General features: G+C 64.0%; 1 protein-coding gene across 1 annotated transcript; it reads left to right on the forward strand.

The window, feature by feature from the left end:
- The first annotated feature begins 3,533 nt into the window (after positions 1-3,533).
- On the forward strand, positions 3,534-19,727 carry CHRNB2 (cholinergic receptor nicotinic beta 2 subunit). Its single transcript, XM_065574375.1, has 6 exons — positions 3,534-3,898; positions 12,650-12,795; positions 13,327-13,371; positions 14,411-14,520; positions 14,919-15,915; positions 19,408-19,727. The coding sequence occupies exons 1-6, from the start codon at positions 3,835-3,837 to the stop codon at positions 19,576-19,578; spliced, it is 1,533 nt and encodes a 510-aa protein (XP_065430447.1). The 5' UTR covers positions 3,534-3,834; the 3' UTR covers positions 19,579-19,727.
- Positions 19,728-22,455: the final 2,728 nt, after the last annotated feature.

The following is a 22,455-nucleotide window of genomic DNA, read 5'->3' on the forward strand; positions in this document are numbered from 1 at the left end:
CGCCCACCATGCAAAGGCTGAACCCAGGCCCACTGGAGTCCCGGGGTGTTTGTCATTGATGCCAGCAGGACCAGGCTCAGAGTTCAGATATCCACAGGCCACAGTTCTCCATCTGCAAAATGCGGATACGACCCTTTCTTCGTCTGTCTTGGCTCCTTGGGGCCGGGACTGCCTCTCACTTGGTGTCCACACAGCTGACGGGCAGGTGCTACATGATAGAAACGGGTCTGAGAATGACGCCACGGCTAGGAGCTGAAAGGGTCTTAAAAGAGAAAAAGACATAGCCAGCCTTTGCGGGAATTGAGCCGGGATTCCACTGAGGGCAACGGGGATGGTGGAGGAAAGTCGGAGCCTTGGGAGGAAGCACAGTCCGGTAACTAACAGCTCGGACAGGGCAGAGCGGGAGAATCTTACCCTGGCCAGCTGTGACCTGCCTTCGGGTGGGGGGCCTGGGGGGAAGCTGCAGTGGGAAGCAGCTGCCTTTGCAGTCTAGGGGTGGCACAGAGCACCCTGCTCAGGTTCTGATGAATGGACCATAAGTACTGAGGTGACCTACTATGGTGACAGGGCGACATCTGTTCCAAAATCACCCCCTCCCCCGCTGGCAGCAGGGTTCAGCTGGAGGGCGCTGACCTCGCACACCCCAGCTAGGCAGCACCTGGGCCCAGCAATGGGGGCCCTATCTACAGCCCTGCCACTGAGCAGGAGGTGTCAGGCAGACGCAGGCCAGAGAACATGACTGACCCCTCCGGAGCAGCCACCTCCCAGCTCCTCTCTGCCCTGGGCCTAAGAGCAAACACCAGAGAGAACCGCCGGGGCCTTGGGCTGGTCTCTCCTCCCCACACTCAGGGTGCTTAGAACCAGGGAAAATCCAGTCACTGGCTCCTTGGGCAGGTCTGCAATGGGAGCAGATCAGCAGAACTCCCCTGGGGTCAGCGGGGCTGGGCTGGTTTCCAGCCACGGAGGAGCTGGCCCATGGTCTCCCCTGCGGAGCCGGGTGGCCAGTCCCCCTGCACCCATGTGACGCGGGAAGAGAAAGGCAGGGGGTGTCCAGCTGCACCCAGAGGTTCTAAGGCCAGCAGGGTCTGACCTCCTGTTTAGCGCAGGCTGCCGGGCTTCCCTGAATTAACTGTGCCTCGAGGCCACGCGCTGGGCCTGCGCTAGGACGTAGCGTGTGGGAAAACAGACCAGCTCAACGGAAACCTGCCAGTGACAGAGAACCCCCCTGGCCCTTGGGCTGAAAACTGGCCAATCGCCCTCCCTGGTACAAAACGACACCTGAATTCGGCCAGCTCCAGCTTCCAGCCATTGGCTTGTTCTACCTTCATCTGCTAGACTGAAGGGCCCTCTCTATACCCAGCTGTATGTCAACAGGATGGCAGGTCACATGGCCTCTAGCGACCGCCACCGACACGCTTGGTGCTACGCGGAGCGTGTGTGTGTGTGTGGGGGACATCCCATCCCCCAGCCGCGCCATCGGCACATGCTAAAACGAGGTCACCGAGCAGCGGGAGGAAGGGAGACAATGACTGAGCAGGGTTCAGCGATTACGAGGATCGCGGGCACTGGCGAGCGGGGAGGAATGTGCTGCTGTTACTATTGATTGGGTTGGGGGGGTTCAGAGTCGGGGGCCCTTAGTACGAACCCATCGGAAGCACCAGTCCCATCCCTGTCTAGTCTGGAGATTTCAGGCAGCTTGGCTCAGCGGCTGGGACATTGCACAGAGAAGCAGGACGATGGGGTTCTTCCCAGCTCTGCCCCTGCCCTGTTGGGTGGCCTTGGACAAGTCACTTCGCTGCTCTGTGCCTCATTTTCCCCTGCTCCCCCTTCGTCGGTTGTGTCTATTTAGACTGTGAGGCCTTTGGTGCAAGGGCTCTGTGCCTGGCACTCCAGGGCCCTGATCCCATGTGGGGCCTCTAGGTACCACTGGGCAAACCACCCCTAGAAACATCCCCCCCATAGGCTGGTAAGGAACGCCTGGCCTACAAGGGGGTTCTCTGCGGGAAGCAGCCAGGTCTGGCCACCCCGGCTAATGGGCTGGACCATGGAGCTGGTGATTCCACCCCGGCACTAGGGACATGCCAGGCAGGTGATGCTTAAAGGAATGTCACTGAGCGGTAGGGGAAAGGGCGCCCGTGACGCTCTGCAGGAGGGTCTGAGTGCCCCACATGCTGTGCAGTGACCTGGGCCCTGTGCAGCCGGTTAGCAGGAGGCTCTGAAAGTGGTGGGTTTGTGCTGGCCCCTGCACAGAGACAAATCCTTCCTGATGGCCAAAACCCAGCCTGAATCTGCTATTCTGCCTCCCACCCCCGGCCTTTGAGTGCCTTGGCCTGTCTCTCTTCCGGCTGTGCCTCGGTGCCCACCCCCCGGTATCTGAGCGCTCCCCAGGTCACCTGGTCTCAGGAAAAGGCTGTAAGATTTGGCTTCACTATTTCATACGTTGCTTTAAAAGCAGGGAGCAGCCCCCACCTCCATCGCCGTAGCCAGAGCCCTGCGCCCCCCCCCCCCCCCCATGCTAGGCCCAGAATTACCCGGAGATGAGGAATGTGACAAAGCGACAAGGAGCTCCTGCCCCATAAACAGGCCTCTCCCGCCTGAGGGCGCCGCAAACCTCCGCCCGGCTCCAGCCCTGGGGTTTGCATTAGGGCTGTTTGCAGAGAAATCCCTACAGGAAGCATTTGCACTAGTGCCAGCCCCCAGCAATTGCCCAGCCGAGCCCCATGGGGGTTTTGTTTGTGCCACGCTCCGGGAAGCCTCCCATCGCCACGCTGTTTGTGCGAGCCTGGCTGACCCAGCCCTGCAGGAGCCGGACGGTGCCCAGACAGCATGGGGCACCCTGCACCCACTGGGGCAAATGACGTCCCCGAGCGCCGAGCCCCAGAGCAGGCAACAAACCAAGCCCAGCACCCCGGGGTGTCGTACGGTGCCCAGAGTGACGAGACTGAGGCAAAGCCAAGTGGGACACGAACTACGGAGGCGGCTCTGTGGGCCACGCATGCCCCCCCTACACAATCATATTCACACCCACAGTGATCACACACATAGTGATTGTATGCACCCCCATGCAGTGATCACACACACACACAGCGACCCATTGACATCTCTCTCTCTCTTTCACACACACACACACACACACACAGTGATTATATGCACACACGAACACACACAGACACACACGCAGTGACCACATTGGCACACACACAGTGATCACACACCCACAGAGTGATCACACACACACATGCACACACTGAGTGATCACACCCCCACAGTGATCACACACACACAGAGAGACACACACACAGTGATCACACACACAGACACACACGGTGATCACACACACACAGTGATCACACGCACAGACACACACGGTGATCACACGCAGACACGCTCCCCCCCACAGTGATCACCCACCCACACGCACCCACCCACCCGGCTCTCACAGACGCGCATCCCCGCGAGCTCAGCCCCCTGCAGCCGGGGCCGCCCGCTCCATCGCGGCTCCCAGCCCCGGGCAGGGCCGGTCCCCGCCCCGCCCCGCCCCGCCCCGCCGCAGCCGCCCGGCGCTGGGAGCCGCCGGCCCGGGCCGCGCAGCGCAGGGGGGACGGACGCGGGCGGCTGCGGCGCGCAGGGGGCGGCGCACGGGGGCGGCGCAGGCAGCCGGGGTCTGAGCAGCGCCCGGAGCCGCCCCGCGCTCCCGCCGCCTCCAGCACCCGGGACAGAGCCGCGCAGGGGCCGGCGCAGCCGCTTCAGCACCGGGGACAGCGGCCGCTTCGCGCCGCTCTGCAGCCCCGGCCGCCCCGCTCCGGCCGGGCCATGTCCCGACGCCGCTAGAGGATGCAGCCGCCGCCCGCCCCCATGGCCTCGCTCGTGTGCCTCTTCCTGCTCGGCCTCCTGAGAAGTAAGTGCCGGCCGGGTCCCTGCGAGCCCGGGGCCGGGTCCCTGCGAGCCCGGGGCCGAGGGGGGACCGGGTCCCTGCGAACCCGGGGCCGGGTGGGGGCCGAGCCCCTGCGAGCCCGGGGCCGAGGGGGGACCGGGTCCCTGCGAGCCCGGGGCCGAGGGGGGACCGGGTCCCTGCGAGCCCGGCGCCGGGTGGGGGCCGAGACCCTGCGAGCCCGGGGCCGGGTGGGGGCCGGGTCCCTGCGAGCCCGGGGCCGGGTGGGGGCCGAGCCCCTGCGAGCCCGGGGCCGGGTGGGGGCCGGGCCGGCGCGGGGTGACCGGAGAGCCAGTGGGGAAATTGGGGGAGTTTGGGGGCGGGGGGAGCGTTGTGTGTATCAGACAAAGCCCCTAATATCGGGAGGGGCCGGCCAATAGCAGGACCCTGGTCCCACAGCTGCAGGGTGGCCATGAACGCGAGTCCCAACCCGGGAAGGAAGCCGAGCCCGGGGGTACCACGGGCCCCTTGGGGCTCACACTGACCGGCGCCGGGGCTGGGCCTTTCTCTCCCCTTCGTGCCCCCATCGGCGGCCGCTCATCGGCCCCACCTCCAGGCCGGGCCAAGGGGGGTTGGGCCTCTGCCTCCCCGCCGGCTTCAGTTCTCAAAGGCAGGTTTGTTCCTAGCGGGTTAGTCCCATTTCTGCTGCCCCCAATGGGGGGGGGGGGGTCTCAGCTGGTATAAGGGGCCATCGCTCCATGGATCTCCCCGGGCTCCGTTCGGTGCACCCGGGAACCGCTGCTCTCCGTAGCGCTGCCTGTCGCTGAAGAGAATGGCTGCCCATGGATGGCCATTGGTCTTCCAAACCACCGTCCGGGAGAACTGATTGTCAGGGAATATTTCCACTTCTGGGGGGGGGGGGTGTCTAGCGGGTGCAGACACATGCCCACAGATACACACACACTTACCCCAGACAGACAGACACACACACACACACTCACCCCAGACCCACACATCCCACACACACTCACCCCTGAAACTCACCCCCAGACACACTCACCCCAGACCCACACATCCCACACACACTCACCCCTGAAACTCACCCCCAGACACACTCACCCCTGAAACTCACACACACACACACACTCACCCCCAGACACTCACCCCTGACATTCACACATGCACTCACCCCAGGCAACAATCCGCAGCAGGCCGGCTCTGTTCAGTTCGGCGCGACATCATATTAATTCCAGAGGAACAAGGGAGATTAGAAAAAGTCAAATCTCCCTTATTAGCCAGGCACTTCCATCCCCCCCCGCCCCCACTTCAGATGGAACTAGTGCTCAGTTCCCATGGCACCGGCTGCCTGCCGGACAGACAGAGGCCGGGGTGAACAGAGATTTGAGAGCCAGACAGACACTGTTTGGGCCTTTGCGTTGTGCCAGAGGCAGACTCCAGCTGTAGCTCTCGCAGTGCAGGGTGGTGCAGTGCGAACCGGGCGGGGCTCAGCCCCAGACGTGTCCCCCCAGCTATTCCGTACCATGCTGGTTGCTCAGCCTGATTTACTGCCCTGACTCCCCTGAGTCACCCACAGAGCCGGGGCCCCCCGGCGGTGACAGCGGGGTCTTTGTGACACGTCGCAGGCGTCCAGCCGTCAGGCCACACAGAGAGAAAAAGTTACTGACAAGCCCTGCCAGGCCCAGGCTGCCGGGACTCTCCCATACGGGGCCGACTTCGAATTCAATGATTTCCGAACCTGAGTCACCCCTGGCTGCCTTGTGCTGCAGCAGAGACAGAGGTTTGGTTACGTTCCCAGAGCGGGTTATATCTTGCAGTGCTAAACACTCTCTTCTGGCTGTACATCGATGGTGTGTGCGCATGTGTCCAGATTCTCAAAGGTGTCCAACACCCAGCACTCCCCAGCTGTGACCAAAGCACTGCTGGAAATCTGAGCCCCAGGTGTGTGGGGCTAGGTGTGTACACACCCATGCGTGCACTTGGAATTGAACAGCCGGAAATGTACAACTGAGAAAAGAAAGCTTTTTTTCACAATGCATATATAGTCTGTGGAACTCCCTGCCACAAGATATAACCGCACTGGAATGTTTAGCAGGATTGAATGCTGAGTTGGATGATGACAGTAGCTGCCATTACATTAGACAGGATAAAAATAGTGCAGAAGGGCCCCAAACTCTTTTGCATGAGCCACCCGCTCACTGACGGGGGGCAGGGAAAACGTACTTCGCCTTTGGGAAACCCCCCCCCGCCTCCTGGAGTGTCTTGCACCTTGGGACTCAGCTCTGTGGCTGTCAGGCGAGTGAGCAAGGCCAGTTGGGGATGGCAATTCCTATGTGTGTTGGGTGGCCGGATTGACCCCACTTCCTTCCACCCCAGGCCTTCTCACTCTGGTTCCCAGGGCTGGGGGCTCCTTGTTCCATTGCTGGAGGCTGGATTCTTGCCTGGCTCAGTGGGTCTGATCCAAAGTCCACTGTAGTCCGTGAAAAAGCCCCCAGTGGCTTCCGTACGCTTTAGCTGGTCGAAGAGCACAGGCTGGTGCTACAAACAGGGCCCTGGGAGCTGCTGACTTGTTCCCCCTCAGCCTGCGGGGGAAGCTCTCCTGGGTGTGCGAGGGTTAATCCATTTCCAAGTGCTGCAGTGCTGAGTAGAACTGTTCTCCGAGAAGCAGCTGCACGTGCAGCTTGTTTCTGGAGTGAGACGATGGCTGTCGAACTGACCTTCACCCCACCTCTGAGAAACATGAGTCCCTCCAGCATTACAGCCAAAAGGGTCTCCAAGAGCGTTACAGCCCACTCCACCCCACTCAAATGCGGCTGTGTCTGGGGCAGAGAGCAGCAGCCTAGTGCAGAGGGGAGGGGAGATTTGGTCTGAGGCCGCTGCTGCAAACCGTGTGCTTACAGAAATGTGCCGCAGGGACCAGCGAGGATCTGGGGGTTTAAGTTCTCACTCAATACGCAGTAGAGCGGAAGGAACACAATTCATCTTGGAGGCGTGAAGGGCTGCGAGGCAGCTGGGGCTTGGGAGTGATTCGCTATTTCACACCTTGGAAATGAAGCCCAGGCCGTGCAGGGAGATTCCCCTCGCTCTGAGCTGCAGCTGACCCAGACTAAGGGAACCCCAAGCCCTTTTTTAACCAGTGGAAACTGAGATGCCCCTGGCTGAAATACGCCCTGTCTCACACCGTGTCCTTCCTGCTTGGCCCTGGACCCAGGCAGCCCAGGAGCAGAACCCTTCTGCTCTGCCCTTTTCTTCTGCAAACCCCCATCTGCTTCTCACGCGACTTGCAGGCTGGCAGCAGCGAGGGCAGGGCTGAGCAAGATCGACCTCCTCCCTGCTGAACGCCACCGGCAAGGCCCTCCCGGCTCGCCTGAGGTTTCTGTTCCTCCCTCGGATCCATGGGAGCTCTTGGGGCCGTTTATCTCCTGGGGTTTGACACCTGGGACGAAGGCCCCAGCTCGGGGAGGAGCTCCCAGATGCACTTGGGGGTGGCTAGGAAAAGTGGCCCTTTGCTGCTGGAGAGGGCAAAGCACAGCTGGGCTTCGTTCTGCGCCTGCTGCTTCCCTCTGCGAGCCCCATCCTGCAGCCTGGCTCACGCCACCAGCTTTGGTGGGACCAGCCGGCTCGCAGGATCGGGCCCTTCACGTGACACAACACGGCCCCACGCAGGAGAAGCCAACTCACTCGGGAAGGGCCCAGCTGAGACACTGGGGCGGGGGCAGGGCTCCCTAGGCCCCCCCCAAAGTCCCACTGTCCCTCAGTGACCCTCTCTTCTACCCCAGCTGGCAACACTTGGGGGTGGGGCTGGAACAGGGCAGGGCCCTCAGACAGCCCCTGGGTGTTTGGCTGTATCCACTTAGCCTCTCACAGTCTCTCGTCCCTTCCCGCGTTTACCTTCCGCCCCTCGGCTTGGGGCATGGGTGGCTCCGGCAGCGTCTCCTCCTCGGCTGGCCTGGCCCGGTTACCCTCAGTGCTAGGCGGGGCAACCTTCCCTCTGTGGCAGCGCCCGTCCCCGGGAAACTTTCCCCTGTTCAGCTCCTCCCGGCGGCGCAAGCCTTGCAGGTGCGCCTCGTTAGCGCACGCAGGCCTAGAGGAGCCCGTTAGCCTCCTCTCGCACAGTGTGAGGGCAGGTCCCTTCCCAGATGCCCTGATTCCCTCCACTGCCTGGCCCATCCCCCTCGCTCCCCAGCAGGGCATTAGCCAGGGCCAGGCAGGCCAGAGGCTCTCAGATGAAGCCTGAGGGCTCAGTTCTCAGTGGCCCTGTCCCTGCGCGAGGGGGCAGGTGGCTTTAGGCATAAATAAGAGCAGCCTCAAGGCTCTTCTCCTCGGCTTCCCCTGTGGGCCCCTGGAAGCAGAGACGACCCAGAGTGCAGTGCACTCAGCCATGCCCGATCCACCCCCTCTGCTAGGGGCCTGGCTGGGGAGGTGCAGCGCCTCACACGGGGGAGTGTGATTCTGAGGGGGGCATTTCCACCCACTTTATGACTAGGAGCCAGTGACCCCTACAGGGGAAAGGCCCCGTGTCCCATTCCCTGCCCCCCTGAGCCAGCCAGTCCCCGCCCTGGGGCCGGATGGGAGTTAGTGACCCCTACAGGGGAAAGGCCCCGTGTCCCATTCCCTGACCCCCTGAGCCAGCCAGTCCCCTGCCCCAGGGCTGGATCGGAGCCGGTGACCCCTACAGGGGAGAGGCCCCGTGTCCCATTCCCTGCCCCCCTGAGCCAGCCAGTCCCCTGCCCCAGGGCTGGATCGGAGCCGGTGCCCCCTACAGGGGAAAGGCCCCGTGTCCCAGTCCCGATCCTCAGCCTCTCACGGACCAGCCCCCCTGTGTACATATTTCCGAGCTCCGGTCAGCACAGTCAGGGAAAACGAGTCTGAGGAATGCAGTTTGTTTCTGTGCCCCTCCCCCCATCTCTGTGTGGAAAATGCATTTTCGGGCTTGGCATTGTCCCTGGATCGATATTTCAGAGCTCTCGGTATCAAGCCCTCGCTGCACTTTGCGGCCTGCCTGAGCCCCGGCCCAGACACGCGGTTACACTGTCCGGAAACGCTGGTGTCGTGTCCTGGCTTCGGAGGGGAACGTGATGGATTGTTACCCAGCGGGGCGGGGGGCAGCTGAGCAGAGCCTTACCAAGGCTTGGACCGGGACGTCAGCTGGAAGGGGAGCGGCCGTGTGGCTTAGTGGCCTGCCCTAGCCCACTGGCCCGGCACTCGGAAGACGCGGGTTCCATGCCTGGCTCTGCTGGGGGACCTGGGGCAAGTCACTTACTGTCTCTGTGCCGCAGTTTCCCCACCTATAAAACGATACTGGCCTCCTGAGCCAAGTGCTTTGAGATCTACACAGGGTGCAGCCATTCCCTCCAGCACCCAGCGCAGCCCCGACCAGAGCTGCATCCCTCCCTGCCATTGTTCAGCTCCTGGGCCCGGGAGCTCGCCCTGCTCCCCCGCTGAGCTGCCATGCCCTCTAGGAGCGGGGGGCAGGAGAGGGGGAGGTTTCTCTAGTGCAGTGGGTGCTGGGTCTTACTTGCAGCCCTGCACTCACCCTCCAGCCCCCACAGGGCCAGCCCCAGAGCGAGCGCTGCGCCCGGCAGGCCCCGGGCCTGCTGCCCCCCAGCTGAGAGGGGTTATTTTGAAACTCAGCAGCCGCTGCACCCTTTGCAGCCTGGCCGGGAGGCAGTCGGGATCTGGCTGGGGCAGCTCCTGGTGGGGTGGGGCAGGCTGGAAGGGCAGGAGGAGTGGTGGATTGACACTGACAAGCAGGACTGGGACGAGGGGGGTGGGGTATGTAGAGCGACAGGCACCAAGGGAGGGCAGAGCTGGGCCCCTGGCTGGGGCAGCCCCCTGCTCTGCCCCCCTCTCCCCTTCCCTGGCCGGTACCCAGCAGGCTGGTGAGACCGGCCCCCTCAGCCCCACGTGGGGCAGGATGGAGCAGCTGAGGGGGGGATGCAGGCTGGGCCCCTTCAGCCATTGAGCCTGGTCCCCCGGGCTCTCCCCATACACCTGCTGGGGCTCCCAGAGCCGGCGACATGGCTCACAACAGGGGAGTGCCCGGGGAGGTGGCGCATGGACGGACAGACGGACACACCCACGGGCACAGGGAAGGCGGGAGGGTGAGGCTGAGCACGGGGCAGCCTCCAGACCAGAGCCAGCACCTGGCCCAAGCACCCCTGCAGCTGGGCCCTCCCCACCAGGCACTCACCCCCCTGCATGCTCCCCTCCCCCAGCAGCCCCCAGGCCCAGGCCCCACTCGCTGAGGCTCAGAACTGGGGCAGGGGGGGGACATCAGTGGCATGAGGCCTCCGCCCTGCCTGGCATCCCTCTGCCCGTGGTGAGCGTCTGCACTCACTGGGCCAAATCCCCTGCGGCGTAGCCCTGCTGCGGCTGGGTTTGGCTCCTTGGTGATTAGTGATAAGGCCGGAGCCGGCTGCGCGGGCTGGCTACAAAGGCGGTGCGTAATGAGGGGCAGAGGGCCCGCGAACACAGAGCTATCAGCGGCGTCCAGGAGGCGGCAAGATGAGACGGCGCCCGAGCGCCAGCCCAGAATCCTCCGCAGGCCCTGACCCCGCGGGCGAGGCTCATTACAGGCCCTTTGAAGCGGCCTGTCAGTCACCGGCGCCTTCATCCCCAAGGACGGGCGGGCGCCGAGCTGCTCTGGGGACGAGCGGCCCAAGAAGCCAGGGCTCCGGCCTGGCTCAGACAGGAGGCTGGGGGCTGATGGGACGGGATCCGTGTGCACATGCGGGCGGCCATTCCCAGCCATGGGGCTCTGAGCACAGGGCACTGGGGGGGCTGTGGAATAAGCCCCATTTCTTGCTGTCTGTCTGTAGGTCTGCTTCCTCTCTGTGTGTCTGTCTTAGCTGCAAGACCCACTATCGCAGTTATATTAATAGGTCACATTTCTAACTCCCCTTTCACCCCAAACTGCTTTACAGACTGAGAGAGGGAACTGGTCACCCAGCACCGAGATGCAGCCACCTCTGGGGTGAGGTGCGGGGGCTGGTTATCCAGGGATTTCTCACCCAGCACCCAGATGCAGCTGCTTCTGGGGTGGGGCATGAGGGCTGTTTAACAGCCACACAGCAACGCTGCCAAGAGTTTGACAGGAAAGGCAAATCCTGTATCTAAGGGAGCCTGTCGGGCAGTTTAGGGAGGGTGAACATCACACCCCACGCTGAGATTTGCCCGGGACACCAGGGGTCACACCCTGCCGCTCACTGAAAACCGCTCAGACCGTTACCCCTCCATGCCCGGCCCTCCCCAAGCGGGGCTGGTGACGAGAGGACTGGGTCCCAAGACGGGCTGAAGGGCCCCCATAGCTGGAACGAACCCTCCACGGGAACAGCCTGCTGCCACCACCCCCACGAGCCGGAGCCTCTGCCCACAGCACAGGGAGGCGGGTGTATGTCCCTGGGCTGCAGAGCGGCCGTGGGGGCAGGGGGTGGAGGGCAGGGAGAGGTGGGGGACTTGGGCGTAGGAATTGCGGGGTGCCGGGGTGGCGGTTCCAAGCTCTCTGCTCAGACGCTTTCTGCAGCATTGTTTAGCGCTTTGCAGACAACGCAGGGCGGGCTGGGCCTGTCTCTGTCCAGCACTCTCGGAGCGGGGTGGGGGGGTACAAACAGGTGTTGCCTGTTCACCACCAGTAAGCAACCAGGTCCTTTGAAAGGCCACTCAGCCCCCTCCCTCCTTCCAGGGGGGGCGAGACCCAGGGGCCTGGTTAGCCTAGAGGGGCCAGCCATTGGTGCATTGTGTGACGGAGCAGGGAGCAGGGCAGATTTGACCTGGGAATGTTGCAGGGGGATTGCAGTGAGGAGGGGGGACTTCCCTTGAAGGAAGCTACCTGAGCTGTAACCTGAGCCAGGAACGGGGGTGGGGAGAATTAACACCTTCTGCCCGGGAGACTGAACAAAGGAGAGGAGCAGCAGGAGGAGTTTGGAGTTTAGTTTCGGTTTGGGCTGGGTGGTGCAACGCAGGGAACCCCAAGCTGGGGTCTAAGCTCCCTGAACCTCCCAGAGGGACCTAATTGAGGGGGTCCGGTCGTACCTACACGCTCTGCTTGAGACTGTGTTCCTGTCCTTAAATAAACCTTCTGCTTTACTGGCTGGTTGAGAGTCGCAGTGAATCTCGGGAAGAGGGGTGCAGGGCCCTGACTCCCCCACACTCCGCAACACATTGTAACTACCGAGAGAGACGGGTGGCTGCCCTTGTCCCTGCCCCAGCCATGCCAGGCTCGGAGTGGTCTCTCCCCCGACCCACCGCAGCCTTCAGGGGCTGCCCCACGGCGGGTGGATCCTGCAGGCTCAGCGGTGTGGGTCATGCTCCTGGCTGATCAAACTGTCAGGGCTCTTCCTGGCGGGGGCCCAAGGGCAGTGCCCAGCACTTGGTGGGGGTCCCGTCCCTCGGGGCAGCGGGGGTATGGCCACCGCACTCGGACTGAGCTGGGAGCCCCCCTGCATGCTGGGCTGGGCGAGCCGGGCGTTAGGCCCCCCAGGCACCCGAACGAGCCCATCTCGGAGCTGATGGTTGGCATTCCAGCAGCCGCGACTTCGCTGGACCCTTCTCCAGACGCTGCAGCTGGGATCCCCGCCCCCTGGGCCACAGCTGGGAGCTGGGGAGGGAGGAATATTTGGGGCCAGACCAGCGGCTCAGTTCCCACTGGCAGGACCTGGCCAGTGGGGTGTGGGGCAGGCCAGGCTGGAAGGGGTGCTGTGTGGGGACAAGGAGGCTGGGTACTGGGGTCTCACCCCTTTGTCCCCCCCTTGCCTGCAGGAAGCCTGGGCACCGACACGGAGGAGCGGCTGGTTGAGCACCTCCTGGACCCATCCCGCTACAACAAGCTGATCCGCCCGGCCACCAACGGCTCGGAGCTGGTGACCGTGCAGCTCATGGTGTCGCTGGCCCAGCTCATCAGTGTGGTGAGTTTGCTGGGTCTGCGGCACAGCGCGGGGTTCGCACCTGCTGCCCTGGGCAGAGACCGGGTCCTGGAGGGGTGAAGGCACTTGGCATGGGGGGGGGGAGGGCTGTGCTGAGCGTCAGTCTCTCACGCCAGGCACGGGCTGCAAACACCCCCGTACAGGCACGTGTGTGTGTAGCCCCCTCGCACGGGGACACGCCAGTGCGCGTGCACCCCCGTGCGTAGGGAGACGCTGGCTCGCTGTGCACACTCATGCATTTGCACGCAGGTATACACACGCACACGCTCAATGGCCTGCGTCTGGCCCAGCCAGCACAGGAGGCCCCGGCGCTGCTGGGGGGCGCTGGGGGCCGGGCTGCACCGCGTAAAGGGAGGGGGTGCGGTTTGACCTCTCCGAGCTCTCTCTGCCTGGCTGCCCCTGCCCATAGCGGCCAGCCCCAGGCCTGCCGTCTGCCCCCACGCCCTGCTGAGGGCTGGGCCTACCTCCCCGTTGTGCCCGACCCTGCTAACGCCGCCTCGGTCCTGTTTGCAGCACGAGCGGGAGCAGATCATGACGACCAACGTGTGGCTGACACAGGTGAGACGCCTGGCGTGGGGTAGGGTGGGGGTCACCCCTTCCCCTGGACAGCTCACTCTGCCCCCACTGCGCTGCATCCCCCGTACACCCTCCCCCCCAACTTCCTGCCTGCTCCAGAAACAAAGGGAGGGAGGGTCCCAACCCTACGCCAGGCAGGAAGCTCCCCCAGCCACGCCCTGGCCTGAGGCCCAGGCCGCTTGTGGGGGGGGGTGCAGGCACTCGGGTGGGGGGAGCGCCAGCCTGGGGTCCCTCCCCTCACCCCAGAGCTGGGGCTGCAGAACCCGGGCCAGTTGGGTGGCAGGAGCAGGGGTAGGGGCCGGGTGGGGCTGGTTGGGTGGCAGGACTGGGCAGGGCCAGTTGGGCAACAGGAGCAGGGCAGAGCCGTTTGGGCGGCAGGGGAAGGGGCGGGCGGGACCGGTTGGGCGGTGGGGGCCGGGCAGGGCTGGTTGGGTGGCAGGGCCGGGCAGGGCCAGTTGGGCAGCAGGGGAAGGGCTGGTTGGGCGGCAGGGGAAGGGGCGGGCGGGACCGGTTGGGCGGTGGGGGCCGGGCAGGGCTGGTTGGGTGGCAGGGCCGGGCAGGGCCGGCTGGGCGGCAGGGCTGGGCAGGGCTGGTTGGGCGACAGGAGCAGGGCAGAGCCGGTTGGGCGGCAGGGGAAGGGCCGGTTGGGTAGTGGGGGCCGGGCAGGGCCGGATGGGCGGCAGGGGAAGGGCTGGTTGGGCGGCAGGGGAAGGGGCAGGACCGGTTGGGTGACAGGGGCCGGGCAGGGCCGGTTGGGCAGCAGCGGAAGGGCCGGTTGGGCGGCAAGGGCAAGGCAGGGCTGGTTGGGCAGTGGGGGAAGGGCCGGTTGGGTGGCAGGGGCCGGGCAGGGCCAGTTGGGCGGCAGGGGAAGGGCTGGTTGGGCGGCAGGGGAAGGGGCGGGCGGGACCGGTTGGGCAGTGGGGACCGGGCAGGGCTGGTTGGGTGGCAGGGCCGGGCAGGGCCGGTTGGGCGGCAGGGGAAGGGTTGGGCCGGTGCTGAGGCCCTGCCGCGCTCTCCGCAGGAGTGGGAGGATTACCGCCTCACCTGGAAGCCAGGGGACTTTGATAACATGCGGAAGGTGCGCCTGCCCTCCAAGCACATCTGGCTGCCGGACGTCGTCCTCTATAACAAGTAGGTGCCACCGTCCCCGTCCCCCAGCGGCTCCAGCCTCTATCCCAGCCTCTGGGCCCACTCGCTTTGGCTGAGGGTCCTGCCCAGAGCGGACTTGGCCTGATCTGTAGGGGAGCCTCAGGGGCGGGACGCGGGTCCCCTGTGGGAAGAGGCAACATCTTGTTCCCTCACTCTCAGCCATGCCAGATCCCAGCAGCTCCACCCAGACCCACAGAGGAGCTGTCCCTGCCCCACTCCCAGGAGCTGGGAAGCCAGTTGGGTGTTTTCCACCCCTACCCTCAGCTCCCGGCAGCTGCTGCCCGGGGGGACGGAGCCCGGCTCCGCTGGGCTGGTGGGCAGAACAGTCCTGGTGGGGGGTGAGATCCCTGCGGCCTGACGGCCCTTCTCCTGCTCCCCAGTGCCGACGGGATGTACGAGGTCTCCTTCTACTCCAACGCGGTGGTCTCCTACGATGGCAGCATCTTCTGGCTGCCCCCAGCCATCTACAAGAGCGCCTGCAAGATCGAGGTCAAGCACTTCCCCTTCGACCAGCAGAACTGCACCATGAAGTTCCGCTCGTGGACCTACGACCGGACGGAGATCGACCTGGTGTTGAAGAGCGACGTGGCCAGCCTGGACGACTTCACGCCCAGCGGCGAGTGGGACATCATCGCCCTGCCGGGGCGGCGGAACGAGAACCCCGACGACTCCACCTACGTGGACATCACCTACGACTTCATCATCCGCCGCAAGCCGCTCTTCTACACCATCAACCTCATCATCCCCTGCATCCTCATCACCTCACTGGCCATCCTGGTCTTCTACCTGCCCTCCGACTGCGGTGAGAAGATGACGCTCTGCATCTCCGTGCTGCTGGCCCTCACCGTCTTCCTGCTGCTCATCTCCAAGATCGTGCCGCCCACCTCGCTGGACGTGCCGCTGGTGGGCAAGTACCTGATGTTCACCATGGTGCTGGTGACCTTCTCCATCGTCACCAGCGTGTGTGTGCTCAACGTGCACCACCGCTCGCCCACCACCCACACCATGCCGCCCTGGGTCAAGGTGGTCTTCCTGGACAAGCTGCCCACCGTCCTCTTCATGAAGCAGCCGCGCCAGAACTGTGCCCGCCAGCGGCTGCGTCAGCACCGGAAGAACCAGGAGCGGGCTAGCAGCAGCTTCTACCTGCGGGAGAGCGCCCGCTCCTGCACCTGCTTTGCCAACCAGGCCACCGTCCAGAAGTTCAGCGCGGGGGGCGGCCGGCAGTTCACCGAGGCAGCTGACAGTGCCAATGGCTACCGGGAGCGGCAGGGGCAGGCCCCGGCGCCCAGCCAGCAGTGCTGCTGTGGGGTGGAGGAGGCGGTGGATGGGGTGCGCTTCATCGCAGACCACATGAGGAGCGAGGACGACGACCAGAGCGTGAGTCGGGGGAGCTGGTGGAGGCAGAGAGGGAAGGTGTGGGGGGGGAGGGTGTGCAAGGGGGAATGGACACGTCTGTGTGCTGGTGCACAATCACCCATGGAAGGCTGCGTGTGTGTACCTGGTGCACACACAGCCGGGATTGTGTGCAGGCGGCTGTGTGCAAGCCGGTGTGTGTGTGTGTGTGTGTGTGTGTGTGTGTGTACAAAAGCACACGTGTCCCTGGCACTGCCCGCCCCATCTCTGTGCATGTTGGTTTCTTTTGCTGGCCCCGCTGCTGGCCAGGGGCTCTGCTCCGTGGCGGTGGGAAGTGTTACCTGGGCACATGCGTGGCCACGGAGGGTGGGCTCAGGCCTGAGCATGGACCAGTCCTGCCCCAGACGTGCTGGGCTCCCTCTGCCCCCTTTGCTGCCGAGCCTGGGGCAGAGACAGCATGGCAAACCCGCCCGCTCAGAGCAGGTCTCTGCACCGGCCTCTCCCCAGCTGTGATGGGCAACATTCATCCCTGGAGTCAGCCAGGGTCCCCCAGGGAGGTGGTGTAAGCGCTGTGCCCCCAGCCCGCAGTGTCACGGTACCCCAGGCAGTACAACAGCCTCCTTCAACTCCCGCGCCTGCTGCTCAGCAGGGTGGACCCTCTGCCCTGGGGTACAGGGGAGACCCCCCCAACTTCCACCCCTCTGCGGGGAGGGGGTGTCAACCATAATTCACCTAAAGGTTTGCACAGGAGCACTGCCAAATTCTCACGAGCCCTGCAGGGACCATCAGCGCAGTGTGCCCACGCCCCGGTCCCCTGCTGTGCTGTGCTTGGGGGCCTGGAGGGAGGCGACCCGGGCAGGGTGCAGCTTTAGTGCCAAGGGGGCGGCAGTCGGAGCGTCCCTCTCCTCCCAGCCCGGCCTGCAGGACTGGCGGGAAGGCGCCGGCCCTGAGCTCTCAACGCAAATGGCAAGGTCCAAAATCAATATCCTCCTTCTGCTCGGCTGGGCCCCGTGGAAAGCCCATGAAATATTCATGGGAGATGCAGGCGGGGGGCAGGGAAGCTGGCTGTGTCTGTGGGGTTTCTGCCAACACCCAGAGGGTGGGGGCTTCTGAAATGCAAATATGCCAAGTGCCGGGGTAACCCTGCGGCTGGATTCCAGCAGGCCCAGCCCCTCGCCCCCCATCCCTTCCTCCTGGGCCTTGCCAGACTGTCAGCACCTGCCCCAGCCAGGCCCCGCTTTCGGAGTTGCTATAGTAACCAGAACTGTCTCATAGGAGAGCAGCCCAGGACTTGGGCAGCACCGGGAGGCTGCAGGTTTTGGATGAGGGGTGGGCGGGAGAGATCTGGGGAGGGGCCCAGCTCAGAGGGGCTCCGGCCCACGTCACAGCACGATGCCTAGTCTGAGATTCTGGGAGTTGGGGAGACGCGGGCGGGCCTGGCCTGGCCTGGCCTGGCCGGGGGCTCTAGGCACCTGTGGCTTTGCAAGGGGAGGTGGGATTGAGACGAGCAGAGCCGCGTGTACGAGGGTAGCCCAGGGGCGCGTGCGCTGCAGGTGGGGAGCGTGGGGCGTTGGCAGAGCGGTAGGGGGGGCTGTGTAGCCCACGGGTCGAGTTCCACATTCCTGGAACGGTCCCTACTTTACAGAGGGGAACAGAGAGGCCTCCGCAGGGGAAGTCACTGCCTGGAAGTCACGTGGCAGGTCCAGGGCAGAGGTGGCCGTGCCCAGAGCTACCCAGCGCTGAGGCCACCTGCTCCTGCCACGTGGCTGCACTGCCTCCGCCTGGGCCTGGCTCGCCGTTAGCCAGGGCACGCAGCTCGGCCTCCCTTAGCACAAATCCAGCCCAGGGGAGGAAGCTGCCGGTCCCAGGGCCTGGTGGAAGCGAAGGTGAATGGTGGTTACCGGGCTCCTCTCCGCCCTGCCTCCAGCACATGCTGATTTTCGGGTCTTGCCGCGATCTCTAGGCAGCGGAATTAATTCGGTCCCTGCCTGTCCCTCCTCCAAGCTGCGCGGAAGTCCCATCTGTCGCGTCCCAGCCAGGCTCCCTGCGAAGCCGATGCTGTTGGCCAAGGACAGCAATGAGAGCAAGACTCAGGCATGAAACTGCCCCTCCCAGACCCATAGCAAGAGGGGCAAGCGGCACAGAACAGGAGCACCTGGCCAGGCCTAAATGCTGCCGTACGGGCAGGGGCGAGACAGGCAGCTTGCACGGATGGGGAGGGAGCCGAGTTCAGATCCCCCTGTGGGGCAGCATGTTGTGCATCTGCTGCCGACCCGCCCCAAGCCCCACCAGATGGAGAGGTGCCCAGATACCATAGTGATGGGGGCACCAGAGAGGCCCCGGATCCACGGGCTGACGTGCGAGCTTTCTGAGAGAGGAGTGGGCCATCAGACACAGAAGGGAGATCGCTCTCGGGGCCGTTCCACCCTCTCCCGCCCACGGGCAGGGCAGTGACATAGACAAAGGGCTCTTTGGGGCCCGATTCACTCCTCCCAGGAGTCCTGATGCCCAGGTCCACACGCTGTCCTGGGCCGCCCGCTCCCGGTCCGGGCTTCGTGGGAGCGAGACTGACACAGCACCTTCCAGGTGCTCCCGGAGCGCGTCTCTCCCGGTCTCGTTTAACCTGTTCCTGGCCGCACAGGGCTGCGCTCTGGGCCCGTTCCTGGGGCCGAGTCTCTGTGTTAACCCAGCTGTGGCCTGCCGGGCAGAGTCTGAGGCCATCCCTGCAGCAGCTGGCTCGGAAGCAGAGGGGACAAGTGTCACGGAGTGTGGGGGAACTCAGGGCCCTGCACCCCCGGCTTCCTGCGATTCCCCATGACTCTCAGCCAGCCAGTAAAGCAGGTGGTTTATTTAGACGACAGGAACACAGTCCAAGACAGGTCTGGCAGGCACAGACAACAGGATCCCCTTAGTTAGGTCCATCTTGGGGTCCCAGGGGCACCACAGCCCCATTGGGGGGGGGGGGCAGAGCCCCGTCTGGGTTTCCTCCATTACCAGCCAGCTCCTGAAACTCTCCCTCCCCCCGCGTCTCCTCCCCCAGCCTTTCTCCCGGGCAAAGGTGTCACCTGGCCTCTACCCCTTCCTGGGTTCTCACGTTACATGTTCAGGTATTCTCCCTCGGCCAGTCTCCCATCCCCCCATGCAGACCGTCCCAGCCAACACTCCCCTGTCTTCCCAGCCAAAACTCCCCACTCAGCATTCAAAGGCCACATTAAGAACAGTCCCAGTTCCTCACAACAAGCCAGCCCGGGGGCAGCAGGCCTGGCCCCTGGTGCTGCTGCTGGGCTCAGGGGCCCAGGTGGGTTGATGGGGAAGGAGGTTTGGCAGGAGCGAGGGCGGAGGCCGGACTAGCACCGTGTAAGCGCCCTGTCCTCGAGCCTCTGCCTTGATGGGATTGACGCTCCTCAACCACACGCAGCTCGGCCCTGGCCCCATTTCCTCGCGCCGCCTCGGGTCAGTGTGTGGGGCGGGGTGGGCGGCCGTGCCCCGGATTCTGAACACGCCGTCTCCTTCCAGGTGAGCGAGGACTGGAAATACGTGGCCATGGTGATCGACCGCCTCTTCCTGTGGATCTTCATCTTCGTCTGTGTCTTCGGGACCATCGGCATGTTCCTCCAGCCGCTCTTCCAGAACTACGCCACCACCTCCCTGCTGCAGCTCAACCACGGCCCGCCCAGCTCCAAATAGGGCTGGGGGACGGCAGGCAGCCCTGCCCCGTGCGCGCGGAGCCATCACCCCACCACAAAGACAGCGGCCTGGCGCACGTGACTGGAGCACGCAGGCCTGGGGGAGTCCGGGGAGGGGGGTCTCAGGGCCTTGCTGCTGTTTTCAGTCCTGGCTCCCGCTGCTGGGGGGGGAGGGGGGAGCTCCACGTCCGCCCCATTGAGAGCAAAGCCCCAGGAGCTGACGGAGGAGACAGGCCGGGAGCCGGGCGCAGCTCGAGGTGTCCCGGCCCTTCCTGGGAGGGACAGGACTGCTCCAGCAACTGCGCTTGGGGGTCAAGGAGGGCTTCCCTCCCCCCAGAGATAGATTAGCGAGGCCAAATGGTCCCCACAGTAGCGCGGGGTGAGCAAAGCGGGGCCAGGTCGCATGCGGCCAGGGGCAGGGCTGGCTGGGGGTGAACACGCCCCAGACACGTCCTCTGGACTGAGCCCGGAGCCCGTTGCTGCATTCAGCCAACTGTGTCCCTGGAAGCTCGGGGGGGTGGGGGGCGCTGCCCGGGGCAGCCTCAGACATCCGCTGTTGCTTCCAATGTCACCGCAGCCCAATAAATAATCACACGGACTCGGGGGGAGGGGGAATTTGTTTAAAACTTGGTTTAATTTGACCCCCTTTTTATTTCTAAGCCACCCTCATCATGGGGCGCCCTGGAGCAGGGGAGAGGCAGGGCCGAGAGGGCACAAGGGCTGCAGTTCTCCAGGTGGGCTGGGAACTTTAACACGGGGGAAGAGCAGCGTCCCTGTCTCGTTGCGATTTACACGCTGTTAACGCCGAGCCAGAGCGCACGTGGGGCCACTGCACCTGGCCATGCCCCGGCGAGGGCTCTTGTGCCACCGCAGATCACGATCGGGCTGCACCAGGCTGCTGCGTCAGTGCCAATGCCGGTGGAAGATGTCAGTGAAACACGGGTGCGAACGTGCAGCAAAGCTGGATTTCACCAGTGTCATAGAGGGCGTTAAAGTGCGACCTGCTGCGAAGCGGCGCACGGGGCAAAGGGGAGCCAGGTTCAGCCGATGCCACTGGACTTCCGTGGAGCGAGAGTGATTATTACAGCCACGAGCCAGCTCGATCGAGATCCTTGCAGACACACCCAGGAGTCGCCCGTGGCCCCAGTTTCCCTCTGCAAGACTCCGAGGGTGGCTCGTCAGATCTCAGTATTACTATCAGTCCGTGGGTGAAAGCTCCCACTGCCTGTTCCTTCTGCCGGAGCCCTAGGGCCGTCCCCTCCCGGGTTCCAGCTCTGCGGGGGGCGAGAGGCAGCAGATACAGCCGCAGCTCGATTAGGAACCGTGTCCAGGCCCCTGGCTGGTGCCCTGGAGCGGATGTGGGGTGGAGGGAGATGGACAGTGCATGTGCAGAATGGAAACCCAAGGCCAGTGCCGCAATCCCTGGGCAGGCAAGAATTTGCCTCCCCGGGGGGAAATTTGAAATCAAGCATCTCCTATAAATAGCGCTAATCCTCCAGGCTGTGTGGAAGGGCAGCACGGAGCAGAGGGACAGACTGAGCACATCCCGCTGCTGCAAGTCTTGCTCCGTAAACAATCCCAGCCAGTCATTTCTCAGCTTTCCCTCCAGCCAGGCATAGAGGGTCCCGGCCTGCTCCCGAAGGGCCAGCCGCTGGTAAATGGCCACTTACACTGCACCCGCTTTGCCCTCCAGGGGGAGCGGGACTAGATTTGAGGGGTATTTCAAATCTAAAGCTGGTTGAGGATGGAACTGCCGTGGCAGATGAGCCCCCGCGGGCCGGAGACCACTGGGTCTACCCACTGAGCGGTCAGGATCACAGTCCCACCCCCCTGACCGCTCAGCCCCGGGCTCTGCCGCAGAGCAGATCAGGCACAAACCCGTTCCTGCCTTTGCCTGGTGGTAGAATCCGAAGTCTTGGGGCTCAGCCGGAGCAGAGCTCTGCGGTGCCAGCCTAGCGGTCGGGGGCGGGATGGCTCAGAGCGGGAATCCAGCCCCACCTCTGGCTGCAGCACAGCGCCTTGGCCCACGCCGGGAGAGAGACGGCAGCGGCACTAGGCAGCCAGGTGGGATGCTGCCTCTATGTGCCCTAGACTGGATGCACGAAGGCAGCTCCCGTTCTCTGCCTACTCCCGCCCCTTCGCTTTAAACGGCGGATCAGGCACGCTGTTGGGTTCTACTTCTAACTCCCCCCTCCCGCCCCCCAGACACGGGAGGGGGCAGTACCAAGTCTTTACTCGCCGGGTGCGTAACAGGGTCCCTTCATGGCGTGAGCAGCACCGTGCAATGGGCGGCGGGCAGAGTGAACAAACTCTGCTCGGGCAGCGGTTGGGCACTTTGAAGGAGTCGCTTTAGCCCCTTTGCATCATGTTTTCACTGAGTCAATTTCAAGTCCCCCTTTGCTTAGCTCTGAAGGCACCTGGTTTCCCAGTGATTAGTGGGACCCCATTTAAAATACAAGAGTGGCTGCTGGGCGGCCACGAGGCAAAACCCTGCGGCAGAGCAATAGCCGTGGGCCCTGCAGGGGGGTTGAGTGACACCTTCTGCTCCAGTTGGCTGGGACCAGGAGACCCAGGTGTCAGCAGAGTTTTGCTGTTTTCCTTGGTTTTCAAAATGGCCTAAGCGTCCGTCCCTGGCACTACACCTTGCACGGCTGGTCACCAGCATCTCCGTGCTGCTCCGAGCAAAGCGAGAGCCAACGGTGCTCCAGGCCGGGGTCTGTTTCGAAGGGGGGCTGTAACTGTTCTGACATGTAATAAAACCGCTCTTGGGCAGGACAGTCTGTGTCTTAAAAAAACTTGAGCTCAAATGGAACAGGAACCCGGGCTATGGGGCCGCGCTGGGCAGATGCTGCCCTCCCAGGAAGGTCAGTCAGCCACG

The sequence above is a fragment of the Chrysemys picta genome, chromosome 20, assembly GCF_011386835.1.
Source record: "Chrysemys picta bellii isolate R12L10 chromosome 20, ASM1138683v2, whole genome shotgun sequence".
In the NCBI taxonomy this organism is placed as follows: Eukaryota; Metazoa; Chordata; order Testudines; family Emydidae; genus Chrysemys; species Chrysemys picta.

Excerpts from the sequence above, each read along its gene's own strand:
- CHRNB2 (XM_065574375.1), top strand. The coding sequence starts at position 3,835 with ATGCAGCCGCCGCCCGCCCCCATGGCCTCGCTCGTGTGCCTCTTCCTG. Across the intron at positions 3,899-12,649 it reads CCTGCTCGGCCTCCTGAGAA|GAAGCCTGGGCACCGACACG; the intron begins GTAAGTGCCGGC and ends CCTTGCCTGCAG. Across the intron at positions 14,521-14,918 it reads GACGTCGTCCTCTATAACAA|TGCCGACGGGATGTACGAGG; the intron begins GTAGGTGCCACC and ends CCTGCTCCCCAG.